Raw genomic sequence first — 26,418 nt, 5'->3', positions numbered from 1 at the left:
TTTGTTGATATTCATAAGTGCTTCACATTTGTGAAAAATGATATCTTGCATGAGCTCACTACATCCCTGGTTATGTTCTACTCTGCTTCCTTTGGAATGGAAGAGCATGTAGAACTTTTTCTAACCCATTCAGATGGCCATCACATCTGCACATTGCTACGTATCTTCAGGACCAGACCATGCCCAGCAGCCCCCGACTGAGATCCAGAATCCCTCTGTCTCGCCTTTCACATGCTCTCAGGGACTCCCACCAACCTGCCCACATGAACAAGACGACCACGATAATCAGGATTTCACCGGCTCGCAGCTGTTGATTTTTGTCTCCCATTTCCTTCATTGTTACTTCATCTGCATAGAGAGGAAGAAAGCAGAGCAACGGGGAGAAGGTCATCTACTCACAGTGATTTTGTCTTGATTGATTGAGTATGTGGTGTTGGTACATTAAGCCAGGAGTCTACAACATTACTACAGAATAGTGGTTTGGCTGCCTAAGATTGTTAGTTTGTTCAGTTTCCACTTGCACGTTATCAAGAGTGCACCTAGGGAGTGCACCTAGTTCTGCACACAGAGCAGCTAAGAGGGTTCTGTGGGAGCATCAGTGTCTTCCAGGGCTTTTTTCTCCATCAATTTTCACCTTGCATCTGGGCAAGTTTTTTGCTTCTGCCATTAGTCTCACCGAAATGGTACCTACTTATATTTGCATGAGGTGGACAGGAGCTGAGGCAAGTGACAGGAGCTCACCCCACTTCATAGGGTTTAAAGTGCTGGAGAGCCGACCTTCTCTGGCCAACAAATCCAGCATCTTTAAGCCACTGAACCTCCATGCCTCTCATCTCCTCTAAACAAGGGGTAAGCCAAGGGCTGTTGAGAAAATAAATGTAGGCCACAAAACCTCCTAGGGTAGCTACAGGAAGTTTGTGGATGCAGCCTAGCCAGGGAGAGAGGGAGCCCCTTCAGAGATGTTCACTCCATCTCTGAGCTTGATGCTTGATGTTCTCCTGGAATCCCAGGAGTTCCCAACCTTGGCAATTTTAAGATGCGTGGATGTCAATTCCTAGAATTCTCCAGTCATATTAACCATTCAGATCATGCAGAAAACTACAACGTCCATAATTATTTACTTGGCAGGGAATTATGAGGGCTACATGTGGACAGCTGTGGTGAAATGTAGTCTGGATTGCCAACAGGACGGGACTGCATTCCAGAAGCCCAGTGAATTTTAGTAGTTTGGTTGGGAAAAAGAGGGTCACGATAGAACCTCCCTAGAAAATATCAAGAGTATACTTAATTAACGATGCAAGTAGTTGCATCGTCACCTAATCTATAGGTGAGAATAAAGGAAACTGCTTGGAAATAATCTTACGTGTCTTTCTTGGGGCCCAACATCAATTTTGCCAAACTAAAGCATATAAGATATTCTCTGAGGATCGCTGGGGAGGCACCATCTTGGCTCTCTTTCTCCTAACCAACCCACTTTGCTGTCAGTTCCTCCTTGTGGAATGCAGCCCCTCCCTGCTGGGAATCCAGATTACTTTCCACAACAAAAGCGTCCAGGTGGGGAAGGGAAATTCCCCTTGAAGGGCCATACGATATAATTGTTGCTGAGAAGTTATGTAGAAGGGCAGATGGAGCTTGGACTGTCTTCTACTCTTTTATTACATGTTAAACATTTTACAATTCAAACATGGAGATTCCCCCCACCCAACAATATGTTGCACACAAAGGATCTTTATAGATACTCTACTCTGAACATCACAACTACAATAGAAGGATCATGTTGTAGAGGGCTTGAAAACCACACTTCTATTCAGCAACAGGGCAATTCCTGGCCCAAAGCATCAGGAAGAACTGTGAACTTCTAGGAAATGGTAACATGTGTGCATCTGGGCAAATGAGGAATAAAAGCCATTGCAAATGGTATAGTTCAGCTGCAAAATATTTGAAACCAGCTTTCTTCTGTATCTAAAAATGTATATATTTTATGCCTTCGAGTCAGACTCCTGACAGTTCTCCTGGCCAGATTTCAGACATAGTTTGTGCCCCCAGCTTCCTAGGGCTGAGAAAGAGGGACTTTCTGATCAACTGACTTCCTGACTCAGGCAGGTCTAGAGCTTACAGTCTCCTGGTTCCTGGCTTGCGGCCTTTCACCAACCTTAGGTAGGTTTTAAAATATGGTTTTGGAAATTCTGGGCTTGACAGTCCTTATCTTTTCTGCAAGGTAGCCAAAGGAGACTTTTGCAGTTTGCTCTGGGGGTCCTGAGAACAGGCCCCTGAGCTGCCCATTTCTTCACCTGCCCATGACTTATTCCTCCTCTTTTCTCTCTTGGTAGATGAGTCCACAGATGGAGATAGAGGAGGGGGAATTTTAGCAGCAGCAGCAGCAGCAAGTTTCCCATATCACATTTGTCCCGATGCTTGACCCAAGGTCCCGCTTGGGCATTCCTGATGCTCCCCTCTCCCAGGCCCTCTGACCCATCTCCCTCCTCCCCTGCCCTCCCAACCACCATGTCCCTCTTAGCAGGTTGGCAGGGTGGCAGCTGTGCCGCAGGCCATCCCGGGGCTGCTGACCCCTGAGCGAAATGCAGCAAGCCGTTTTCTGATCTGGAACAGGTGCTTGATGAAGGCAGGTAACCCCAGCAGCCCCTAGCAAGCCATCTCTGTCAGACTGACAGCTTTAGAGAGCTGATGGCCAGGCATTTGCCAGACAGGGTTCATTTTTGGTGGTTAATTATGACTGCTTCTTGCTTCCAGCTGAACTGAAATGAGATTTCTGTTTGTCTTTCCTGTGCCAGCAGAATGTAAAGGTACCTGAAAAAAATGCTTTCCTTCTCCTGAAGGAGGTGGCAATTCATTTGTCCGCCTACAGCCTTCTCCACTGAAAGTTGGGGGCAGAATCTGAGACTTCCCCCAATCTCTCCCAAAGTAGGGCTTAAATTCTATTTCAAATGTGATAAAGAATACAATTATGAAATGTAGTGGATTTATTTGATTTAGCTGGGTTAAATTATTGGGTTTACTACACTGAACTATAGATAAATGGAAGTGCAAATTGAACTATTATTGCTGTTGTATTTTTATCTCTTCCTCACATATATATAAAGTTAAAGTGAAAATATCTAATACTCCTTCCTTCTCCTATGTTCTCAACAACAACCCTGTGAGGTGGGTTACGCTGAGAGAGGCCCAAAGTCACTCAGCCGGCTTTTATGCCTGAGGGGGGAGTGGAATTTGCAGTCACCCAGTTTCTAGTCTTCTGCCTTAACTGCTAAAATTAAGCTAATTTAAATTAAAAATTATTTACTACCCTTGTTTTGCCAGTCTTGGGGACAGCTGTGCCAGCCCTCAAAGGCCGAGGTTGCTCCTGGTTTCCAAAACATTTTACAGGTCTGGCCTAACGGGGCAGCTGAGGCTCATCCTGGCTTCCTCTTGGTTGGTCATGACTTTGCCAAGCCTGCCCTGCCACAGCCACCCTTCTGCTTGCCTTTGTTCTTTGAAGCCAATTTCTCTGCCTCTCGTGGGGTCTTGAAGTGGACTGGCTCACTGGCTGGACTCTGGCCTTGGATGCTGATGGACTGGACGTGCACGATGTACTCGGTGTCCTCCTCCAGGTCCCAGAGGGAGCACGAGCGGGTGGTGGTGTTCACTTCCTGGATGAAACGCAGCATCCGTACGTCCTTCTTCTGCAGAGAGAAGGATGACAAGCAGGTTGTGCAAAGGGTGGAAAAGATTTCCAACCGATGATTGGTTGCCTCTCCCAATCCCATGTAAGGAGCCAGAGAGAAGAAGATGACTTTCCTCTCTTGCCTCCCCCAGCGCAGGGATTCTCAACCTTTAAGACTTGTGGACTTCAATTCCCAGAATTCCCCAGCCAGCTCTGGGAATTGCCCTAGAAGTAGCCCCAAAATCTATCCCCAGGCCCCGACTTGATGAGAGAAAGTCTCTGAAACAAATCCTTAGTGCTCTCTGCAGTTGGTTATTTTCTTGCAGACATTTCATTACCAACTAGGTAAAATCATCAGTCGTCTATAGATGTTACCTACCTGGGTAATGAAACATCTGCAAGAAAGCAACCAAGGTCAGAGAGCACCAAGGATCTCCCAGATATCCGTGCATTGCTCTTCAGGCCCAAGAAGAACTGCCTCAACATAATTCTGTTCAAGATGTCAGGTAAAAAATGAGAAATCTGGCTTTCCTTTTTCTTTCTAAAAATTTTTATTAAATTTCTAAAGTATAAAATACAAAAAAAGAAAAGAAAGTAGAATTAGAAAGAAAGATGGAAGGGTAAGGAAAAAGCAAAATTTAGGAGTACAGAGAAAAAGAAAAAAATAACTTCCAACTTCCTTTGATACAGATAAAAACCTAAAAATCAGTATTTGAACTAGCATGAGCCGTAACAAACAGGACTTCTATCATCAGAAATCTGTGATTTCTTGACACATCCTCTTTTACCATTGTCTTGTGGGGACTGCTGAAGACAGTTAAGGTGAATTCTGAATTCATCCCAAGAACCCAAGAACGAAGAGGAAATTCGGGAGCAGCCCGGCCGAAAGCTTACCTGTTGCGAAATAGCAAACCCGATGACCACTTCTTCTTCCAAAACATCCCAGGTCACCACAGCTGAGTTGGCCTTCAGGAGCTTCACTGTGACGTTGACAGGAGCGGAGGGGCTGTCTGCAAGGAGGCAGGGTGAGGCTAGGGTACAGGTAGCCCTCGACATACATTGATTCTTTTAGCAACCATTCCGAGTTATAGTCGCACGCAAAATGTTACTAGGGCTGCTCCTTCCACCTGCAGCCTTTGCAGCTTTCCCACAGCCACGTGAGCAAGATTGGGCACTTGGCAACCGGCATGAATGTCTGACAGCTGCAGAGTCCCCAGGTCACCATTTTGCAACCATCCCAGCTGGCTTCTGACAAGCAAGTCAATGGGGGAAGCCAGATCCACTTAGTGACCATGAGATTCACTTAACATCTGCAGTGATATGCTTAACAACCGTGGCAAAATGGGTTTGCAACTATTTTGTGTTGCAAAATGTGTTGCAACTCACTTAACAACTGCTTTGCTTAGCAACAGAAATGCTAGTCCTAACTGTGGCTGTAAATTGAGGATTACCTGTTATGGTCAGTGGAGAAGCAATTCGCCCATTGACGCTATTTATTTATTTTTTTGCTGCTGCTGTTGTGTAGAAAGCCAGGATGATCACTCACTAAGATGGCTTAAGGAAAAGCCATTTGCGATTTGGAAGCTAATATCTTCCTTGGTACTTAGAGTAAGCCAGGGCATCCCCAGCTCCAGCTAATCCGTGGCTTCTACCACGTTGCCTCTCACCTTCGCCAACCAAAAGCTCTTCCTGGTGGCTGAATCCATAAGCACAGACCTCAGAACAGGACCCATCATGTTGCAAGCAGCCTTGGATAGAAACTAATCAAGGAGAGAAGCGACCTAGAACTAAGAAGAAATGTCCTGCCAGAATAATAAGCCAGTGGAACAGCCTGCCTTCAGAACTTGTGGATGCTCCATCACGGGAGGTTTTCAAGGAGAGATTGGACAGCCATTTGTCCAGAACAGGGGCGGTTTCAAAACCCGTTGCTACTAGTTCGCTCATGGGCGTGCGTGCACTTGTGTGCAATGCTCCGGGCGGATGGGCGGAGCCTCCCGCCACTGCTGCTACTGGTCCTCCCGATCCGGGGCAAACCTGAACAACCCACCACTGGTCCAGAATGTTATAAAGTCCCCTGTCATATGCAGGGGTTGGACTAGAAGACCTCCACAGTTCCTTCCAATTCTGTTATTCTATATTCTGTATTCTATTCTGTAACTTGAGACAAATGGCCAGAGGGCCACCTTTCGTCCTCGTGCAAAATAATAATTTATTTAATTTCCGAATATGTTATGGTTGCAGACATGAACCCTGATTTTTCTGAAGGAGCTCATGCATTGTTTCAACCACCTCCTTACGAGAGTCCTTAAGGCCAGATTCTCTCAGCCTCAATGTTGATTAGTGAAATTTATTTATTTATTTAGGGTTTACTTGAGCATGGTGACTCAAGGTGGCTTACAGGACATAAAAGCACAATATAAAAGAACTAAAAATAAAAATAATAAAAAATAAAAATAATAAAATAATAAAATAATAACCCCCATCCCCACCCTGGCGACAACACACATTCATTCCAGCCATTTAATGGGCTCTATCTCACTTTGGGTTCCCCAGGCCCGTTGGCAGAACCAGGTCTTCAGGGCCTTCCAAAAGAATGTCAGAGTGGGGGCCAGTCTAATTTCTGGAATGATGCTCCAGAGGGAGGGAGCCACCACGGAGAAGGCCCTTCTTATGGGTCCTGCTAGATGTATCTCCTTAGGGGACGGGACCCACAACATTCCTTGCCTCCCTGCTTTAATGGGTCGGATAGATGTGACCGGCAAGAGATGGTCCCTCAGATAACCTGGTCCCGAGCTATGAAGGGTTTTAAAGGTGACAACCAGCACCTTGAATTCCACTCAGAAGAAAACCAGCAACCAATGCAGCTCCCGCAGGAAAGGTAATATATGCGCACACCGAGGTCTGCACAAAACCATGCAGGCTGCTACATTTTGCATCAAATGGAGCTTCCAGATGCTTTTCAGGGGCTGCCCCATGTAGACCACATTGCAATAGTCAAGAGGGGAGGTGACTAGGGCATGAGTGACTGTGAGTAGGAATTGCTGGTCCAGGAAAGAGCATAACTGGCCCACAACCCACAGTTGCACAAAGGCCCTTCTGGCCATGACTGCAACTTGCTCTTTGAGCAGGAGTTGTGCATCCAGGAGAACCCCCAAATTACGCACAGGGTCTGTTTGGGGAAGTACCACCCTATCCAAGACCAAAGGTGGCAATTCTCCATGGGCCAAAGAACCCCACACCCAGAGCCACTCGGTCTTGCCAGGTTTCAGTTTCAACCCATTGCTCCCCATCCAACCCCTAACAGCCTCCAGGCACTGTGAAAGGGAGGACACGGCATCACTTAACTCATCACGGGCTGAGATATACAGCTGAGTATCGTCAGCATATTGATGATATCTCAGTCCATGGTGATGGATGGTCTCACCCAACGACTTCATGTAGATGTTGAATAGGAGCGCAGAGAGCACAGAGCCCTGCAGGACCCCACAAAGCAGGCTGGATCTCCTGCCTCCTATCAACACCGGCTGAGTGGCCACATAGGAAGGAAATGAACCAGTATAGCCCCCCACTCCCAACCCTCAAAGCCGCTCCAGAAGGATACCATGGTTGATGGTATCGAAAGCCACCGAGAGGTCAAGTAGAACAAGGATGGATGCACTACCCCATCCCACAACCAATGCTGTTTCTGTCCCATATCCAGGCCTGGAAGGGGAATCCTGACTGGAAGGGGTCTAGATAATCCGTTTCATCCAGAAACCTCTGGAGCTGCCGTGTAACCACCTTCTCAACCACCTTCCCCCAAAAGGGAAGATTGGAGACAATTATCCAACAGGCTGGAATCCAGTGATGGCCCTTAGGGAAGCATTAATCACCGCTGGAGTCCACCCACATGTCACTTCCCGGGAAGCTTTCACAAGCCAGGAGGGACATGTGTCTAAAACACAGGTGCTTGCATGCATATTCCCTAATATCCTGTCCACTTTCTCAGGAATGTCATTGTTGTGCTACACCCTGAGTGTGTACAGAGTGTATAGTGCTACACCCTGAGAGCACTTAGTGCATGTCAGAGAAGAGCCTACCTTCTGCTGAACCTCTAATCTCAAGGCAAAACAAGGGGAGGGAGGAAGAAAGCCTTCAGAGCAGCTTCGTCCTAAAAGGGCATCACCAGTCCCCTTTCTCATTTGTGCCAACATTTGTAATTGAGCTCAGTCAGAAAACCAGCTGTGAATCTAAATTTGATTTTTGTCCCTGGCTTGTTCTCTATTGTCTCTGAGAACCAGATCTGGCCTCATGGATTTAAGTAACAGGAAGAAAGTCAGATTCATAAAGGATATGGATGAGGGAATAAAAGACAAATTCATCAGATTTGCAGATGACACCAAGCTGGCAGGAATAGCCAACATCCCAAAAGATAGGCTCAAGATAGAAAAGAATCTTGACAGAGAAGAACAACAAAAATGATTAAGAGGACTGGAGGCTAAAACATATGAAGAACGGTTGCAGGAATTGGCTATGTCTAAGTCTTGTAAAAAGAAGGATTAGGGGTAAAATGATAGCCCTCCAATATTTTTATTTATTTGTCAAGCATATATAAGATAACAGGTAAAAGTATAAACATAATTCGAATACATGAAAAGAGTAAGAGTAAAAAGGAATATTAGGACAGGGACGGTAGTGCATTTATGTTTGAGGGGCTGCCACAAAGAACGGGGTCAACCTATTTACCAACCTATTTTCCAGTTTTCCAGAAGGTAGAACACAAAGCAATGCCTGGAAACTAATAAAAGAGTGAAGCAACCTAGAACTAAGGAGAAATTTCCTGACAGTGAGAACAATCAACCAGTGGATCTTGCCACCAGAAGTTGTGGGTGCTCCATCACTGGAGATTTTTAAGAAGAGACTGGACACCACTTGTCTGGAATGGTATGGTATGGGGTCTCCAGCTTGTGCAGGGATGGAGTAGAAGACCTCCAAAGTCCCTTCCAACTCTGTTATTCTGCTCTATACAAGAAAAATATCATAGTAATGGATATTTATTAGAGGAGGCAGAGGGGAAAAATTCTGAAAAGCAGTAAAGCATGTGACTTTTATCATGACTTGCTTGTATGTTAGAAAATACTTCTTAAGCAGGAGAGCAGCTTGACGGGGGAACTAACTCCCAAAAGAAATGGTGGGCATTCAAACCAGGGATGGGCAGCCCTCTACCTGGAGGGCCTTCCCTGGGATCCTTGCCCTGAGTGGGGATCTGCTCTGTGGCTCCAGTGATTCTCTCCAACTACAGCTTTCTAAATTCTGCTTCAGAACTAAAGAAAACTTCTCCTGGATGTCTGGGTATATGATTTCAGGTGACAATCAGTTGACATAGGATTGTAGCCTTCAGACAGGGACAAATTTTCTGACTGTGATGGTTACACATTGGATCACAATTCTTGTCCTGAGCTTCATGAATCAGGCTCTGAATGCAGAGTCAGGGTGGTGGTGTTTGCCCTTGAAAACAGTATTAAGACTTCTGGCATTTGCATTAATCCCAAACGGTTCAGATTTTTCCTGTCCTACAGCTTCAAACCTTTATTTAGCAGCCTTTCAGAGCTGCAATAGCACTGAAAAATGTGACTTACAACCAGACCTCACACTTACGATCATCACAGCATTCCTCATAATCATGTGATCAAAATTTGGGCACCTGGCAACAGGCATGTATTTATGGTGGTTGGAGGGTCCCAGGGTCAAGTGATCACCGTTTCTGACCTTCCCAGCCGGCTTCCAACAAGCCAAGTCAATGGGTGAAGGCAGGTTCAGTTAACAACCACATTATTTATTTAACAACTGCAGTGATTCACTTAACAACCCTGGCAAAAAAAGCTTGTAAAATCAGGCATGACTCATTTAACACCTAAGTAGGGGCAAAAAGTGATTTGGAAAGCTATTGACTCTTGAGAAATCGGATATATATTTATTTTTATGTAGGAGCACTTGAAAGTTGCCAGTGATCTCTTGGGAGTATGAATCACATTCTTGGAAATCTTTCCTATGTGAGAAAACCATTTTGTCTAAATATTGTGTGGCTCAGAGGTCACGATTTTACATCTCCCTCGTTCAAAGCATCCTTTGACTCAATTCAGTCAGCGCCGCTGCCTGCTCCCCACCTTCAGCCCTTGAACGCTGCCAAGTGTTGCAGGGTCCCCCAAGGGGAGATCCCAGGCTCCCGCTCCTTACCCGGGAGGAATTCTGGGAGTTGAGTTCTCGAGGTTGAGAGACGCCGGCCGGTCGCAGGGACTTCCCCGGGGAAAGAGCTTTGGCTCTTAAGGACTTGGCGCGGGAAGAGGCCGCCACGGCCGCCGCTCCGTGACCTTTGGGGCGGAAGAGAGCGCGTGGCACTGGGAGCCGGCCTCCTCTTCTCGTTGCCCTCCTTCGTCCGGCCCGGCTTCTCCCCCCGCCCTCCGCTACTTTCTTTGCGCTCGCTCGGTTGGATTCCCCTCGCCTGGCTTAAAATTGCTGGTCGCTTTAAAGGCCGGGAAGCTGGACGGAGGGGGGATGTGGAAACGGGGCCGGGGGTTCAAAGGCATTGACCTCGCCCTCTGGCCAACTGCTGATCCCCCGTCAGGCAACCTTAACAGATCAAACCTGAAGGACTCTTCGGAAACAGCCGCCTTCCCCCAAAGTAGAGCCTAAGTAGGCAGAGCTCACTCACTGCCTGTGTTTTTGGTGTCTGTGTGTGTGTGTGTGTGTGTGTGTGTGTGTGTGTGAGAGAGAGAGAGAGAGATTTGTTAGGTCTGTTTTTTCCTTATGTTTTACATCTCTTACACCTGTTCATTTTCTTAGGATCCAAAGGGGGGAGGGGGAGGGTCAGCCCTCCTCACAGCTTGGGTTTGCTGGGTTCAAGGCCAGAGGATTGCACCCCCCCCCACTCTTCCTCAACTTCCTTCTCTGAGTTGCTCCTCTTGATTTTCCACAGCCTTGCCCCTTCCCACTCCTCCTGCTTCCATTAGTGACGGTGCCCACTCTTCCTCACATGAGGTGCCTCTGCCTCTTGGTTCCCAGAATGGGAACAGAACCTTTCTGGGGCCATCTCATATGCACGCCTTGGTGAAGGGCCACTGAAGGAGAAGAGAGCCAACTCCAAACAGCATGAGCAGAATGGGAGACAAGCATCCTTATGCTCTTGAAGAGAGTGAGAGAGATCATCCTTGGTGGAAATGTAGACCATCTACATAGATCTCATGATCAGGCGACAGGAAAAGTCATTGTTGGTTCACCAAGAGACCCTTCCCAGAATAGACACAGTTGGCATAGCAGAAAACTGCAATGAACTCGGTGCCTCTTGCTTGCTTAGTAGCCACTACTTGCAACATTTCCCCAGCAGGATTCCAGTTCTGGATTCATAACAAATGACACCGGATCCCTTTCAATAGTCTTCTCTTCAGTGGGGACCCAGACTGTGAACTCGGAGACCCTCATTCCAGCCATGTTAGTGAGCTTTTCATCAAATTATATGTCTTGCCTTAATCAAGGAATCAGGTTGTTCCTCTCTAAGACGTATTGGCAAAAACCATTCATTTAGCTAAAATTCAAATGCCTTGATGAGAGAGAGAGAGAGAGAGATTGTTTTCCAGACATCTCTCTGCCTACCCATCATCCATATTTCTGCCCTAAGGGGGATGCTTTTAATTCTTTTTTTTAAATACCATGTAGATCAGGGCTGTCAAACTCGCGTCATCACGGGATGTATTGGGACTTTTTCCCCCTTTGCTAAACTTGGCATGGGTGTGGTCAGTGCGCGATGCATCTGGCCACGAGTTTGACAGCCCTGATGTAGATGTAAACTAATTGCAAAGGATCTGAAATACCTGTTCAGGAAGAGATCTTTCTCTCTAGGTTCATTTACACAGATGCTCTAGCAAAACCCATGTCACGTTGTAAGTACTGAAAACTGTTGTCATGTTATCCCTGCCCACTACAAAGTTCTTGATTGCATTGGTTCTTCTTGCCCAGTCCAGCTTCATAGCACTCAGAGGTACCATATTTGGATGTTTAAAGCACAAACTACCCCAGAAAATGCTTCTCTTCCTGGCCAGGAATATTCGTGAAATGTCACCAATAGGGTTCAACTATTGTGATTGCGTGCACAAAGGCTGTCTCTTTGATGCCACCCTTCAACCTATCCATGGTCTTCTAACCAACCATTTGTTGCCCATTCAAAATATCCTGCCTGAAGTGGTTGCCTCATTTTGCAAAACCCGCAGGAGGAAATCTCATATATGGATCTTTCTGGGAAAGGAAAGGCGCAAAGCCCGAACTAATCAAGGAAGAGAGCAGGAAATGTATTTGCAAGAGACAAGACCCAAGCATGAAAGATAGGAGAATTTTCTCCTGGCCCACTCACAATTGCATAAGAGCTGAATGCAGGTTTTCAAAGAAAATCCCTATGATGGGATCTTACATGCCTTCTGCCATGGAGCCCAGGAATATAAGCAGAAAACGAATAAGATAACAGAAAATCACTACAACATTATGCATATTTTACTTATTTATTTATATCCTGCCTTTATTACCTTAACTCAAACTGCCAGATACTTCATCCCCCCTGCCTCCTATTTTTCCTGCAACAGTCCGGTGGGGCAGGGTGGGCTGAGAGGGAATGATTGGCCCAAAGTCACCCAGCCAACTTTAAGGCAGGACTAGAACTCACCACTGTTTGTGATTGGATCAAAGTCACCAACTGGTTTTTATGCCTAAATTGGGAGTAGAACTCATTGTCTCCTGATGATTGGCCCATAGTTGCCCAGCTGGGCTTAATGATTAATAAAATAGTAACAGTAACAGTATATCAGGTTAGGGTTGGAGTTGGGGGTCTTCTAGTCCAACCCCCAGCCCAAGCAGGAGACCCCATACCACCCCAGACAAGTGGTGTCCAGTCTCTTCTTAAAAATTTCCAGTGATGGAGCATCCACAACTTCTGGAGACAAGCATTCCACTGGTTTATTGTTCTCACTGTTTGGAAATTCCTCCTTAGTTCTAGATTAGTTCTCTCCTTGATTAGTTTCCATCTGTTGTTTCTCTAACCCTAACCCTTCAGGTACTTTGGAAAGTAGGTTGGCTCCCTCCTCTTTGTGGCAGCACCTCAAATATTGGAACACTGCTATCATGTCAGCCCTAGCCCTTCTTTCTAAAAGGCTACACATACCTAGTTCTCTCCACTGTTTGTCATATCATTTAGCCTCCAGACTCTTTATCATCCTTGTTTCTCTTCTCTGGATACTTTCCTGGGTCTCAACATCTTTTTTGTATCAAGGTGACCAGAATTGGATACCATATTCCAAGCGTGGGCTTGCCACCATGCTGTAAAGTGGTACTATCACTTCTCATTGCCTTGATGCTGTCCCTCGGTTGATTCAGCCTAGGACTACATTGGCTTTGTTTGGCAACTGCAGCACATTGCTGGTTCATATTTAAGTGGTTGTCCACTAGGACACCTAGATCCTCTCACAGGGATCTGCTGCTCACTGGTCCAAGTATTACCTATTACCTAAACACCTGTGCATTCGGTGTTTCTTGCCCAAGTGTAAATACCAATAGCACTTAAGACTTATATACCGCTTCACGGTGTTTTACAACCCCCTATAAGCAGAGTCAGCCTCTTGCCCCCAACAATCTGGGTCCTCATTTTACTGACCTCAGAAGGCTGGAAGGCTGAGCCAGTCAGGATCAAATTGCTGAGTGGGCAGTCAGCATGCAATGCTGCACCACAGCTCCTCCAAACCCTACTCTTCTTGCCACTGAATTGTATTTTGTTCAGATCTGTCAAGATCCTTCTGCATTTTATGTCTATCTTCTGGAGTGTTGATTATTCCCCCCAGCTTTGTTTCATCTGCAAATTTGATGAGCTCCCTTTCTATCCAAATATTCAATAACAGTTTAATAGTGTTGGGACAGTCTAATAATTTAGGAGAAACATCCTGCTGTTGCCCCTTTCTTGGTCAAGCCCTTCACCACAGTCCTTGAATGGCCCTTCCGTGGCTCAGCTATGAGAATCAACAAGCCAGAATTAAGGTGTCTCTCATAAAATCCAACTTCGCTAAAGACTCCCGCTCTCCAGATAGAGAAGGCTCATTTTCTGAGCCTCTTTATAAATGTGGCAAGTCTTTGGCCACAATTCCAGCTGAACGTTAAGCGAAATGCCCCTGCAGTGGACCAAAGCAGAGAGAAAGGGATCTGAGGTTTTGAAAGTCGCTTAAGCCAGGGGCAATTGCACTTTCCTCATCCTCTGCACCCCAGAGTCCCATTTGTGTCTTGCTACTCCAGAGCATCTCGATGCACTTTTAAAAATAATCCACACAATTCACTCTCCCCTTTTATTAATCTTTGAATAATGCGCTCCATTCCACCAGAGCTCTATAGCAGCTCAGGAAACAGGGCCAGGACAGGTCACCGAAGCCTTGGGGCTGGTATTATTGCAAAACTAAATCACATTTCCAAACTCTAAAAATGTCTAAAAGATTATGTGGGCAATTGCCTCGAGCAAGGGGCAATAGAAATTAGAGGCGGTGGGTGGTGGAGAGAGCTGCTAATGGAGTCCCTGCAAGTGCAGTGATTGTCCACCCCCATTGATTGCCTGAGGAGCAACTGCCCAATTAACCCCCCCTTCCTGCTTCCTCCTCCTCTCTACCAAAAGGAGGTTCTTTCTCTCCTTTACTTTCATTTTCCAAGCAGGCAAATAAAGCGACCTAATTAGCTGACTGCTTTTTGGCAAAACGTGCCCAGAGAAAGGGGGGGGGGGGGAAGAGCTTCTTTTTCCCTGCCCCTGCTTCTTACTCCTTATTGTTGAAACCATCAAAGAATGAAAGTGTATCCTTGTGCCACAGGCCAGCTTCTGCAACCTGGGGTCTACAAATGTGTTGTAGTTCCATAAGTTTTGGCCCAATTTAAGAGAGCTGAAGTCAGGGAGGACACTAAGTTGGGGAAGGAAGGAAGGAAGGAAGGAAGGAAGGAAGGAAGGAAGGAAGGAAGGAAGGAAGGAAGCTTAAAGTGATTAACAGGAACTCTACAAGCTTCAGATACTGCTATACTGCATGCCAAAATCGAACAATGTATCCCAGGAGAGAGAATAAGAACAGAGGTCTACCCTAAACTTACTTTCTCTACAGAATGGTTTATGGAGTGGAGCCAAGAAAGGTGTCAAGTTTCCATCAAGATTTGAAAACAAATCCTTTCCCTTGTTAAAAAGGTCAGAGATGTAGTCTTTATATGCTTATTACTTATTGTTGTCAGGAGCAGCTGTGGTGGTAGGAAACGATTTCCTTCAACTAACTTGGCCGTTGGCTTCTGGCTCCCTTTCTACCTTGGTTGGTCCCAGGAGGTCCAGGGAGATGCATAGATAGGGATGTAGTCAGGAGGAGATAGGACAGCATATTAAGATTTCAGACTGTTGCACATTTTGCTGGGGAGCCCAGGAGACAAAAGTCCCTCCCCTGGGACTTTAAGATCTCCTGCATGGTGGTTCCAAATGGATTTATACTCAGGACATGGCAGCTAAAATTTGTGGGGTTGAATGTGAGATGGAAAGTCTCCAAAGTGCTTTTGCTTAGGAGGAGAGTGTAGGCTACGTTGGCTGCTCTCCAGGTGAGGAAGTGTGAGTGCCTGAATGCTGAGTTGGAGGGACAAAGTGGGCATTCTGTTTGCGTACTTAACAATCTGCTGTCTGGTGGAGTGGCTGCCTGAGATCTAGGCTTGACCTCAGGACTGACCTTGAGTCCCCTTACTTTGGGATGCTGTTGGGAAACTGCCAGCTAGGCTAGAAGGAGGGGTCAAGAGAGGGCCTAGCTTAGAGTCCTTGCGCAGTTGGAAGAGGCACAAGCTTGACCTTTCCTTCCGGCCTAGCTGGAAGTTTTCCAACTGAGTGGCTTCAGTTCCCATGCCCTGGTTGCCATGTGAGGGATAGCTGTGAAAGAATGGTCTCTGTGGTGACAACATACAAGGGTTCATAGGTTAGAGCTCACCTATACTTCAGAGCAGTTATGTTGTGATGGGAGGCATCTCTTGTAGTCTTGTACCATTGGTCAGTACATTTTCTAGTCCAGATGAGATGAACAGCCACCCAGGATCTCTACAAACGGCCCACCCAGGATGCATGGATTCTCTGGACCCTTGGAGGGGGGTGCATTAAGTTCTGTTCATTGCCTGCTTAATCCTGGCAACAGGAGATAATTTTGGTTTTGGGGTGCTTGTTCCTGGGTAGTGCCTGTCTCTTCATCAATCCAAGGCAGCTCCTTGAGATCCAGAAGCAACATCTGGAGTGGAAGATGAAAAGCGACCCTGACCCAAATTCTGAGATGAGAGTGGCAGCAAGAGACGCCAAGCGCTCGGAGTTCACCTCCCTTCCTGCATTGTCTGCCGGCTTTGTTTAGAGCAGCCAAACTCCCTTTGGGGGGGAAATGAGCAAAAAGGTCTTTCACTGTCAGGCTTCACCCCATCGAGTGGCAGGGGAATCACTGAACATGAGCTCATAAGAAAACTCAAGAGCTTGGAATATTTATGAAGAATGTGAGGAAGCCGTAACTGAAAGCATGTTCACAACTGCAATGATTCAAGAAGTAGCCCAATTTATACCAAAGTCTCTTGCATTCCCTTTTCCTTCTCACACCAAATAATGGATCACACGGCCCCTCTTTGGAGAAGGCTGGCCAGCTTCTATTTGCATTTTGTTGTTTGCAATTATCAGATTAATTCTTGGTTTCTTTTACTGATGGTGTGAGAACTGAGCCCCACCCGTGCCTGGCTGCTGTGAACATTTGGCATAGAATCTTGCCAACAGATTCACCAAAGACTTGATTCCTTACAGGAGGGTCTAATGTGGTTATTGGAGTTAGATCTTGCTGTATTAGCGGAGACCCATTTTGCTCTGTAGACACTGAACAAATTGACAGGAGTTCTTCAGCAGAGTCAGCCTTCTGCGAAGTAGATCTGTGCTCCTCCTCCTGCTTTCTATGTGGGGCATGGATTGGCTGGGTTTGGAAGAGGGTCAATACTTTGTTCCAGGAGGCAATGCCTATGACCTTGAAAGAGGCGATCATGCCGCCCTTCCTCAAGAGGTCTTATCCAACCTCCCCCTTCTTTTCATGAAGATTATTGAGAGAACACAGGGGAGCTTGCCCTAAAGAAGTAACTTATCTGGACTTTATTTGAGCTTATCTCAGTTCAGGCCAGGAGAAGGAAGGGTCAGGAAAGATCAGGTGAACATGTGGCCTTTCTTGGGACCTGACGTTCATTTACCATTTCTTTGGTTAGCTGAGGGTACAGTTGAGGCTTCCAGGGGGACTGACAAAAAAGGAAAAATGGCAGCCATCATCATGTGATTGAGGCCCCATCACTTTTGTACCTGTAAGTACAAAATATGGAGAAATTTCTTGAACAGTTAGAACAATTAATCAGTGGAACAGTTTGCCTCCAAATGTTGTGGGTGCTCCATCACTGGAAGTTTTCAAGAAGGGATTGGATAACCATCAATTTGAAATGATATAGGGTTTTCTGCTTGAGCAACGGATTGGGCGAGAAGACGTCCAAGGTCCCTTCCAACTCTGTTATTCTCATGTATGTGGGAACAGGGCAGGTAGGTTGGCAAACAGTATTTCAAATTCTCTGTCTCAGCCCATTAGTTTAATTGCCATACTGCGGGAGGTGACACTGCCCTGTCTTTGCCTCCTCTTCACTACAGAATGGGATGGGAAGGGAAACTCCTTAGAGAAGAAGAAGGGGGTGACTAGCTGTCCCTGAGCCTTCCTACTTTCACTCCTGACAGGTGACCCCCTTGCAGCTTTTTGCCTTTTCCAAGTGGAAGCTATTTTCTTTTTTCCCCCAAGAGCATTTGGAAACAGCTTTATCAAGCAGTGAAGGAAGGCAGGACCTGGGCCATGACTAAGGGTGGTGCTTGGAAGAGTCTATGCAGGTAAATTTCTGAAGGCTTCACAGAGAGGATGCCTGCTGGGCATTGTGCTTCATCTGCTGAACTCTCTTGAATGGCCTGAATGCACAAGGCTCATGATCCTCCCTCAAGAGAATGCCCCCCCCTCACATCTAGGATGGCTAAGGGGAGAGAGGGAAGGTTAACCATGAGGGAATGGGGCCAGGAATGTGAGAAAAAATGCCAGGGCAAAGCAGAGACTCTTCCTTCCTTCCTTCCTTCCTTCCTTCCTTCCTTCCTTCCTTCCTTCCTTCCTTCCTTCCTTCCTTATTTCTTCTTTGTCTGGGGTGAGCTGAGGATAAGATGGGGGGAGGAGCAGGAAAGAAGGCAGGCAGGTGATTTAAAACGCCTTTGGTGTGTGAGCTGAGCGTGCAACATGTCTCTCCTCTGCCCCCCTCGCACTGGCATGTACAACCATATTAAAGGCACCTTCATAAATCTTCCACAGTGTCTCTTAGATGCTGCCACTTCCGGAGTCCCACATTGTTTCACCATCTGAATCCTCAAGGACGGTTGTGTGAAATGTAAGGGCACCTTTAATTTTGGTGGTTGTGCTGTGTGTGTGTTGACTCCTAACACAAACAGAAAGAAACGGAGCAGATGGTCTGGCCCAGGGAGAGAAAGGTGCTGTGTCTGGAGAGGCAGATCAAGTCACCCCATTAAACTGGGAGCCACAATCAACTGAAAAAGGTGGAGATGTCTGCAATTTCTTAAAACCACATGGCCTCTGTTATTAATAAATCATTCCCTTGTTTCTTTGTAGCAATGGGACTACCCAAGACTTCTGGGTTGCAAATTATGTAAGCTAATTAGCAGGAGGAGCACCTGCTAGTTATAATAATGTGGGTTATTTTATTTTCACAAGGACCATGTGAAGGACTGATGTCAAAGTCTGGTATCACATCAGCTTGATTGCTTCAGTCAGGCCTAGAAACTGCAAGACCTTTCCCATCGAAAGGGCAGCTTCACAATTCTGCAGCCCCAGGGCCTGTTTGCCTATCTACAGTTGTGTGAATTGCAGCCATCAGCCTCAACAAGATATTGCAAATGAAGCAGATAAATTGTGTTTGTTTGGACAAGTAAACTTGCCCCTCTGCTCTTTCCCTTTCCCAATCCCCTTTCCTTGGGAACACAAACTCCCCATATCAAAGTCAAAGAAACATTTAAGACACAAGGATGTTGCCTGGGATATCAAGAGACAGGAACAGCTGAGGAGGATAAGTTCCCAGGAAAGAAGATCTAATAGAGGAAGGGGCACATCCAAGAGCACAGCCTTTGCTCAATTTAGGGGACCATGATCTTTGGAGTCCCATCCTCCTTGCTTCACTATCCTGATTTCATTGGATTACAGCACAACCAAGCAGTTATGCTGCTGTATTCAATTCCAAATGTATTCTAATTTGCATAACTATATATAGTGGGCTTGTATGCCTGGCTCCTTTTTGGATTCTTGCTCTCCAATCTATGTTTCAATGTGTTTGATCTCCATTACTAAAGAACTCTTTGGAGATACTTCTCCTATAAAAATATATCTGTAATTTAAAAACAACAACAACAACAACCCAGCAACTATACAATTTAAATTGTGACCATCACCACTTGAAACCAACATTCTATTTGGAAAAAAACCCTCTGAAAACTGTTTGGAAAAGCAAATGGTTGAAAATGCATAAATCAACCTGAAGTATAATATAGAAATAGTACAGTGATGTTGCTTAACCAAAATTCTTAGTTATAAAACATAGCCCAATCCAGATATTTCCAGTGTGACTATGAAGACTAGAAACTCTTAAAAATAGGAATGAATGAAATCTGCAGTTAGCAAAACTCTTCAGTCATGTTTCCTCTTAGCAGGATTTAAATCAATTCTAATTTTAAAACAAACAAACAAAAAACCTCTTTTGAAATAGGTTCAAAACTGCTAACGGCAGTGCCCAGGTGATTACAAGGCACCAGCAGGTTCACACTAAGAGAATCTGTATGACAGCTGAGTTGGAAGTGATTTGCATTCTTTGTACCAATTGCAAGAAGAGGGAAGGCTAGACTGAGGCTTCTCAGAGTTGGAAAAGAGGCAGCAGATCCTCTGAGGAACCAGGGGACCCTTCTCAGGCTTTTTAAAGAACTGGACAGGCTCATGTCTCTCCTCGCGTCCTCACAAAGCTAGTCCTACAAATCCCGTGCTTGCCTTAGAATCCCAGTTCCAGCAAGTGCCAGAGCAAGTCACATTTTTGGGCTCTTTGGTCAGGTTTGGAGATTCTTTGGGTGCCTCTCTAGGGTCAATTGTTTGCCTTTGGCCCTAAGCCCTGGCACGGTTGCATGTTATTGCCACACATTGGCATGCTTGTATCTACTGAAAAGGCAGACTCTAACCTTCTCCAACCTGAGGCTCTTCACTTGGGCTAGACTTTAGATCCTAGAATTCTCACTTGCATTGTCACAACAGGCGTACTCAGGAGCAGGAGAGGCTCTCTTATAGAACAGATGGATTAGCATTTTACATGCAATCGAAATGACAGCTGCAGAATCGGCTTGAAGACAACCAATCTTGCCGTGGCTTTAAGCAAAGCAGCATCTAAGTGAAACAGAGAGGAAGCCATGGGGTCCTTGATGGGGCCACCAGGATCCAGTCCATACCTTTTAAGAGATGAATCTGGCTAGAGGGGAATCATTGAGCAAGCATATTAAGGACGTAAGGTGTTTCCCAGCATTTTCTTCATTTCGATGCAACAAATGACTCCTCTGAAACCACATTGATTTTGTTATTTCTAGGCTACATTCGAATTTCTTGGCTTGAAACCAGTTGACCTCAGGGATGATCTTCTCCCACCCTGCCCTGCACAGCAGGCCTGGCCCCAAACACTTTGCATCTTCCTGCCTAGTCGAAAATGGGGTTTCAATGGATCAAACCACAACCTACCTTCCATTCCACGTTATATTAGCATATTGTATGAAGCAAGTCAGCTCACTGAGACCTCATATCGTTTATTTGGAAGTTATATGAAGAAAAGAATTGGGTTTTTCAGGTTTAGGATTGAGTGTATTGCGCCAATGCATTGGATCTGGACTTAGTCATTTTTTTAAAAAAAAAGTCCACTGAAATCAGTTCATTGTAACTAGAACCCATTAATTTTATAGCTTTGTTTTCAAACCTAGATTAAAGACAGTATTTTTTCAATAACTGTCAAAAGATCTTAATAATCAGTAGTATAATAATTTCAACAATTAAGGAATTTCTACCTTTGACTCCAGAATCTGCTGCCTGAGGCGACTGCTTCGCTGTGCCTCAAATGAAAGCCTGGCCCCTGGCTGTGCTGATAAGTCAGAACCTCCTTGGATTTTCAGCTCATTTTTTTCTCATCTCTCTTCCCCAACTTTTAATGGCTCCTTCTGGGAAGTTCATAGTCTGTCAAATTTCATTTCTAGTCGATCTGCTTTTAAAGTGAGGACTAATCTACTTGCTGATTTCGGAGGTCCTGATAATTTTAATGTGACCCTGTGTACATGGTTTTTTAAAGTCTATTTTTCTGAGAGAGTTTTTTTAGCTTGACAAATAGCAATAGATCAACAATGAAAATACTAGAATAATAAGGACTGAGTTTCCAATATTGTAAATATTCTTGGTAAATTCTGCGACTCCTTGTAACAGATTTTTGAATAAGCATTATGCTTTATCATTTTACATATTTTCACTGACTCCGTGGCCAATGTGACCTTGTGAAGCAGCCCTTGCAATGTGTGCCCAGTCACCGGAGTCCAAACTCCACTCATTTCTTTCTTTCTTTTTTTGTCTTCATCTCTTAGTGCTGGATGCCCCCCACCAACCTTCCCAGGACTTCTTTAAACAATTGGAGCTCCTATTTTATTAAGACCTACAGGTCTGTATTGGTTTCATAACTCCTCCCCATAGAGAACAGCTACATTGTTGAGAAAGAGGGGGGACCCAGAGCGGGTTTCCCAGCTCTCCATCTACAGACCTGTGTTGCTAATAATCTGGAAAATCACTTATGTGATGGTTTGACTCCAGCTGCTGATGCCTACTTCACTAGTTCTGGTTCGACTACCCTGCTGTTCAAAGTTGTTTGGTTCTGAGGAAATCGCTGTTAACAGTTATATCTGCCGTTTCTCTTCCCGTATCTTAGGAATCCTGTTAATTTCTGGGGTTTTTCTTACAATCCGAGAAGATCCACCCTGGGCCAAGTGAAGGTCCTGAGAGAGGCAAGGGAGTTGATTGTCTTCACATGAGATGGCATCAAATGATCTCTCAATGAATCACTTGGCTGACTGGAAGGACAGTCACCTGGGCCACTGATTGGCTCCTTTCTCTCAAGCCTAATTGAATAAACAGAATTCAGGACAGAGGCCAAATCTCACAGCAATCAGCAGCCAGTAACATCTCATTGGGCTCTGTGCACTCTTAGGAGGTCTTCTTAAACTATATTACACAAATTGCTTCCCATTTTTTTTTTATTTTTACACAAAATCTTTAAATAGTACAGTCCCAATAGAGTATTATTCGTTGTTCCAGAAACATGCAGCAGTGAGTGCCACAAGTGAAACGTGTTGTCCTATCCAACTACCGCAACTGTCTCCCCACAAATACTTCTTTGTTGAGTGTCCTCCACTCAGCTTATCAGATAGATGGTGCCCCAGCGAGTGAAGCAGTTGGCTGAGAAATATTCAAACACTGAGCAGCAGCAGCAGCAGCAGCGGTTCTGGGCAATTAAACCACCAAGAACAGAACAAGACCTGCTTTCCACTGCCGACCCCCCCTCCCTGTCATGGGTCGCAGCTACCCGCTCCCCACCAGCGCCCTCTTACCTGCATCTGCCCAGGACAGGCTGGCACAACTGAAATAAGCCAGGAGGGCTGCATTGATGTAGAGGAGCAGATCTGCCATCCTCCTCCCGCGCGAGTCCATGGTGCAGCCACATGGAAAGGAGGGCCCCTTCAGCCCCGGAGGCCCAGACCCCGCATGGGCGGGAGGAGCCGAGGGAGCCCTGGGCCCCGGGGGCGCTGCCGATCAGAACGACGCCAGCCGGCCCCGCGCCCCCGCCGCCGAGCCGCCGAGCCCCTGCGCGGACATTCCAGCACCACGGAGAGCTCCCGCCGCCGCCGCCTCGCTTCCCCAGCTCCTCCCGGCGAGGAAGGGCGGCAGCTCGGAGGGCCCCCGAGGGGGTCTTCTCCCTGGGCCCGAGGAAAGTTTCTCGGAAGCGGTGGGAGGCGGCTGGCTTCGGCGAGGCAAAGCTAGAGAGAGGCGGCCGAGCGGCGGCGGCGGCGGCGGCGCTCGGTCTCTGTAAGCTGCAAACGTGCCGCCTCCTCCCGCATCAGTCAGGCGGCTCCATTCATGGGAGCGCGAGGGTGAAGGGGGGAGTCCCGGAGTCTGGCCACAACGCGGCGCCCCCCGCCCTCCCCCGACTTCCTCCCACCATCCCCGGCCGAGTCACACCGCCCTCGCCTGGCGTGGAGATGTGTGCGCCGAACGCGCTTCAGACGGCCCCTCCCTCGTTAACCTGAGCCGGAGAGCGACAGGATTTGAAGGGGACAGGGAGCCTTGGGCGACGGCCCTTGCGCGCCAAGGAAGGAAGCGCTCGACAGAGGCTCGCCTGCGTGTGTCTTGGCTGCCTGGAGGCGGAAGGAGAGCGAGGCGGGCAAGGAGGGAGCCCGGCTGGCTAAGGGAACTCTGCCTCCTCCTTCCTGGTGAAGAGAACCTCCTGGACACCACCACCCCTTTGGGAGACCATGCCAGGGCCAAGGGCAGCAGCGCACATGGGTAGCCCGGGCATTTGAGCACGAATAAATCCAAAGCACTATGATAGATAACAGCCTCCTAAGAGAAAGAGCAGTCAACTCGGCAGCACAGCCCCTTGTAAGGTTTCTCCCAATTTGCACCAGGAGAGGTAGAGGAGGGCAATGGCTCACATTTGGAGGAATCGGTATAAAAATTAAAAGCTGGGCTCATCAACCAGCCCAAGAAGAAGACGTGAAAGGCATTGCAGGGAGGCTCAAATTACCACATGTTAAGGGCTTGATGAGTTCAAACTTGCCATGCTGAACTGTCAATTCCTTTCCCTCCAATAGATCCACAACGGGGGGGGGGAATTCAATTATCTCAGTGGCCACATCTGTATGAAGCTAGCCTGGCTATATGGAGCTTCTGATGATAAGGGAGAGGCCAGGGCCTTGAAAAGTACAGCAAGGCTGTAATAAAATATGGCATCCTCTTGTAAGGAGCTTCTTTCTCAAATGCACCAAGTGACTGGGGCACATGCGACAGAGAGACGCAAATAGCATCCTCAAAGGAGACCGGGAGCGGCATGCGCCCCCTGGATGGTTTGTCATGCAATCTGAGGACTTCCTTATTGGACCTGTCAGATCCTGGGGGCAGGAAGCCAGGAAGAGTCGGACGACAGGAACCAGGGCTTCATCTGTTGCTTGCTCTCAATTCAAGAAACTTCTTCTTAATGCAAGAAAGAGGTAGTCTTAAAATGCCTAACTTAAGATTGTATTATGAAGCCGCTGCCCTCTCTGCAATTACAGATTGGATAAATTTAACGGAGGAAAAGATATTGAATATTGAAGGATATGGTCTGGTCTATGGCTGGCATGCTTATCTATTGTATGACAAGAAAGTAGATAAGACTTTTAAAAGTCATATATTAAGAAATGCTCTATTGTGTGTCTGGAAAAAGTATAAATATAAATTAAATGATAAGTTACCAATATGGACAGTACCCAGACATGCGATAGAGAATATAAATTTGGAGCAAAAACAAGATAAGTTTACATATAAGGAACTCCTTTATAAGGAAGGAGTCAGATTACAATTAAAATCTATGGAGCAATTAAGAGAAGAAGGAATTATTAAGACTTGGTTTCAGTATGGTCAGCTGCAGACAAGATGGAGAGAAGATCAAAAAAATGGTATTTTGTAGCAGGATGAGAATTTGATAAAGCAAATAAGAGATAAAGGTCAAATGCATATAAAAAGGTTGTATAATGTATTAGTGGAAATAGATTCAGAAACAGAGCTAGTCAAGGATTGTATGATAAAATGGGCACAAAACATAGGTGAACCAATAATGATGGAAACATGGGAAAAAATATGGGTTAGAAATGTAAGATTTACACAAGCTCAAAATTTAAGAGAGAACTTTTATAAAATGTTTTACAGATGGCATTTAGACCCCAAAAAACTAGCCTGTATGTACCCAAATTTACAACCTAAATGTTGGCGATGTGAGTGTGAAGATGCCACATATTTTCATATATGGTGGACATGTAAAAAAATTAAGGCGTTTTGGATAAAAATATGGTGGATTATTCAAAATATTTTAAGGAAAAAAATTAAATTTACACCACAGTTTTTTCTGCTGGGAATAGTTACGGATTGTACTGTAATAGAGACTAAGTTGGTTTTGAACTTAATAACAGCTGCCAGGTTACTGGTGGCACAGTACTGGAAGAAGGAAGATCCACCTACCATTGAGGAATGGACACTAAAAGTTGTGCATTTGGCAGAGATGGCAAAAATTTCATCATACCTTAAAGACCATTCAAATGAAAGATACATATCGGAATGGAGAAGATGGATTGACTATATACAAAAAAAAGTATCCGAACAAGAAGATACATATAGCTTATGAATGAATTATTTTTAAGTAGTTCATGTTTATAGTTTGTTGAGTTATAAGGAGTTAAAGACTTAGGGAGAATATGAACGTTATAATTTGTTAGCATATTTTAGCTTTATGTTTGTGAATGTTATACCCTGTGCTTGTTCTGGGAAGTCTAGGGAGGGGGGTGGGGGGGAAGGAGGGGAAGGGGGGTGGGAGGAGTTGAGGGGGGAAGGGTGGGGGGAGAAAATGTTTGTATTTCCTATAAAACTTTTCAATTAAAAAAAAAAAAGAAACATCTCCTTCTGAATATGAATTAGGCCAAAATCCAAAGTTTTATCTAGTTTGATATACCTAGATCAAATTCTATAGGCCACTTGTGTCACCTTTAAATAACAGCTCTGACCAGCACAGAAGAAACAGACAGAGCTCACTCTCTCTTAAGCAGGTCTGGCTAACATGGGGTGAGCCCTGCTGGATCACACCAAAGGCCCAGCAAGTCCACTGTTTTGTCTCCTGAGAGGCAACCAGCTGTCAACTGCGGACAGAAGTTGCCCATGTCCCCTGTGCTCCCCAGCCAATGTTCTCAAAGAGATGGAAGGCTCCTCTCTCCATCATGGTATCCAAAATAAGTTTGGCTAATATCCTTTTCAGGCTGCCCAATGACAGTGAATTGCATAGAATTTGGCTAGATGCCATGCGAAAATGTTGCCTTTTTTCTTTTTTCTCTTTTCTTTTAAAATATTTATTTTTTTCCTATTCCCCGAAGCATAAATGTCTGTTGAAATTATCCTAACATGCACCACGAAAGCACAGGAAAGCATCTTAACAGCATTTTAAAAGCAACTAATTAAAACAATCTGTCATGAATCTCCCATCATTCAGCTTCTCTCAACTATGAAAGAAGAAAAGAAAGAAGAAAATGTTTTTTTCTCCACTTTCTATCATGTATTATTTACATTTTCATTATATTTCTTCCTATCACATACCCTTTCTCACCTTTTTTGGAAAGGAATTTTTTTTCAAATTTTCTCACCTTTCCTGATGAGAATTCTAGCCACTTAAAAATTTGGTTTTTTGGTAATTTGCTGGTTCTAGAATATTATCTTTATCTGTTTGTTTGTTTGTTTGTTTGTTTGTTTGTTTGTTTCATTTTACCTTATTATTTCTATAAGTAACTCAAGGTG

The 26,418-nt window shown here is 45.6% G+C and overlaps 1 protein-coding gene across 1 annotated transcript in view; it reads right to left on the bottom strand.

Annotated features, from left to right (window-relative positions):
• The window catches only part of FNDC5 (fibronectin type III domain containing 5), a 42,845-nt gene extending 20,309 nt beyond the window's left edge, over nt 1-22,536 (bottom strand). The window contains exons 1-4 of the mRNA XM_070949866.1: nt 22,437-22,536; nt 4,556-4,671; nt 3,482-3,680; nt 256-348 (exon numbers count right to left, since the gene is read on the bottom strand). Of these exons, the coding sequence (XP_070805967.1) occupies nt 256-348; nt 3,482-3,680; nt 4,556-4,671; nt 22,437-22,536 (508 nt within the window). The remainder of the gene's footprint in view (nt 1-255; nt 349-3,481; nt 3,681-4,555; nt 4,672-22,436) is intronic.
• Between the last annotated feature and the right edge of the window lie 3,882 nt (nt 22,537-26,418).

This window comes from Pituophis catenifer, unplaced genomic scaffold (genome assembly GCF_029215685.1).
Source record: "Pituophis catenifer annectens isolate HBS135680 unplaced genomic scaffold, rPitCat1.0.hap2 SCAF_9, whole genome shotgun sequence".
Lineage (NCBI taxonomy): Eukaryota > Metazoa > Chordata > Lepidosauria > Squamata > Colubridae > Pituophis > Pituophis catenifer.
This window is presented reverse-complemented; position numbering and strand designations above follow the sequence as displayed.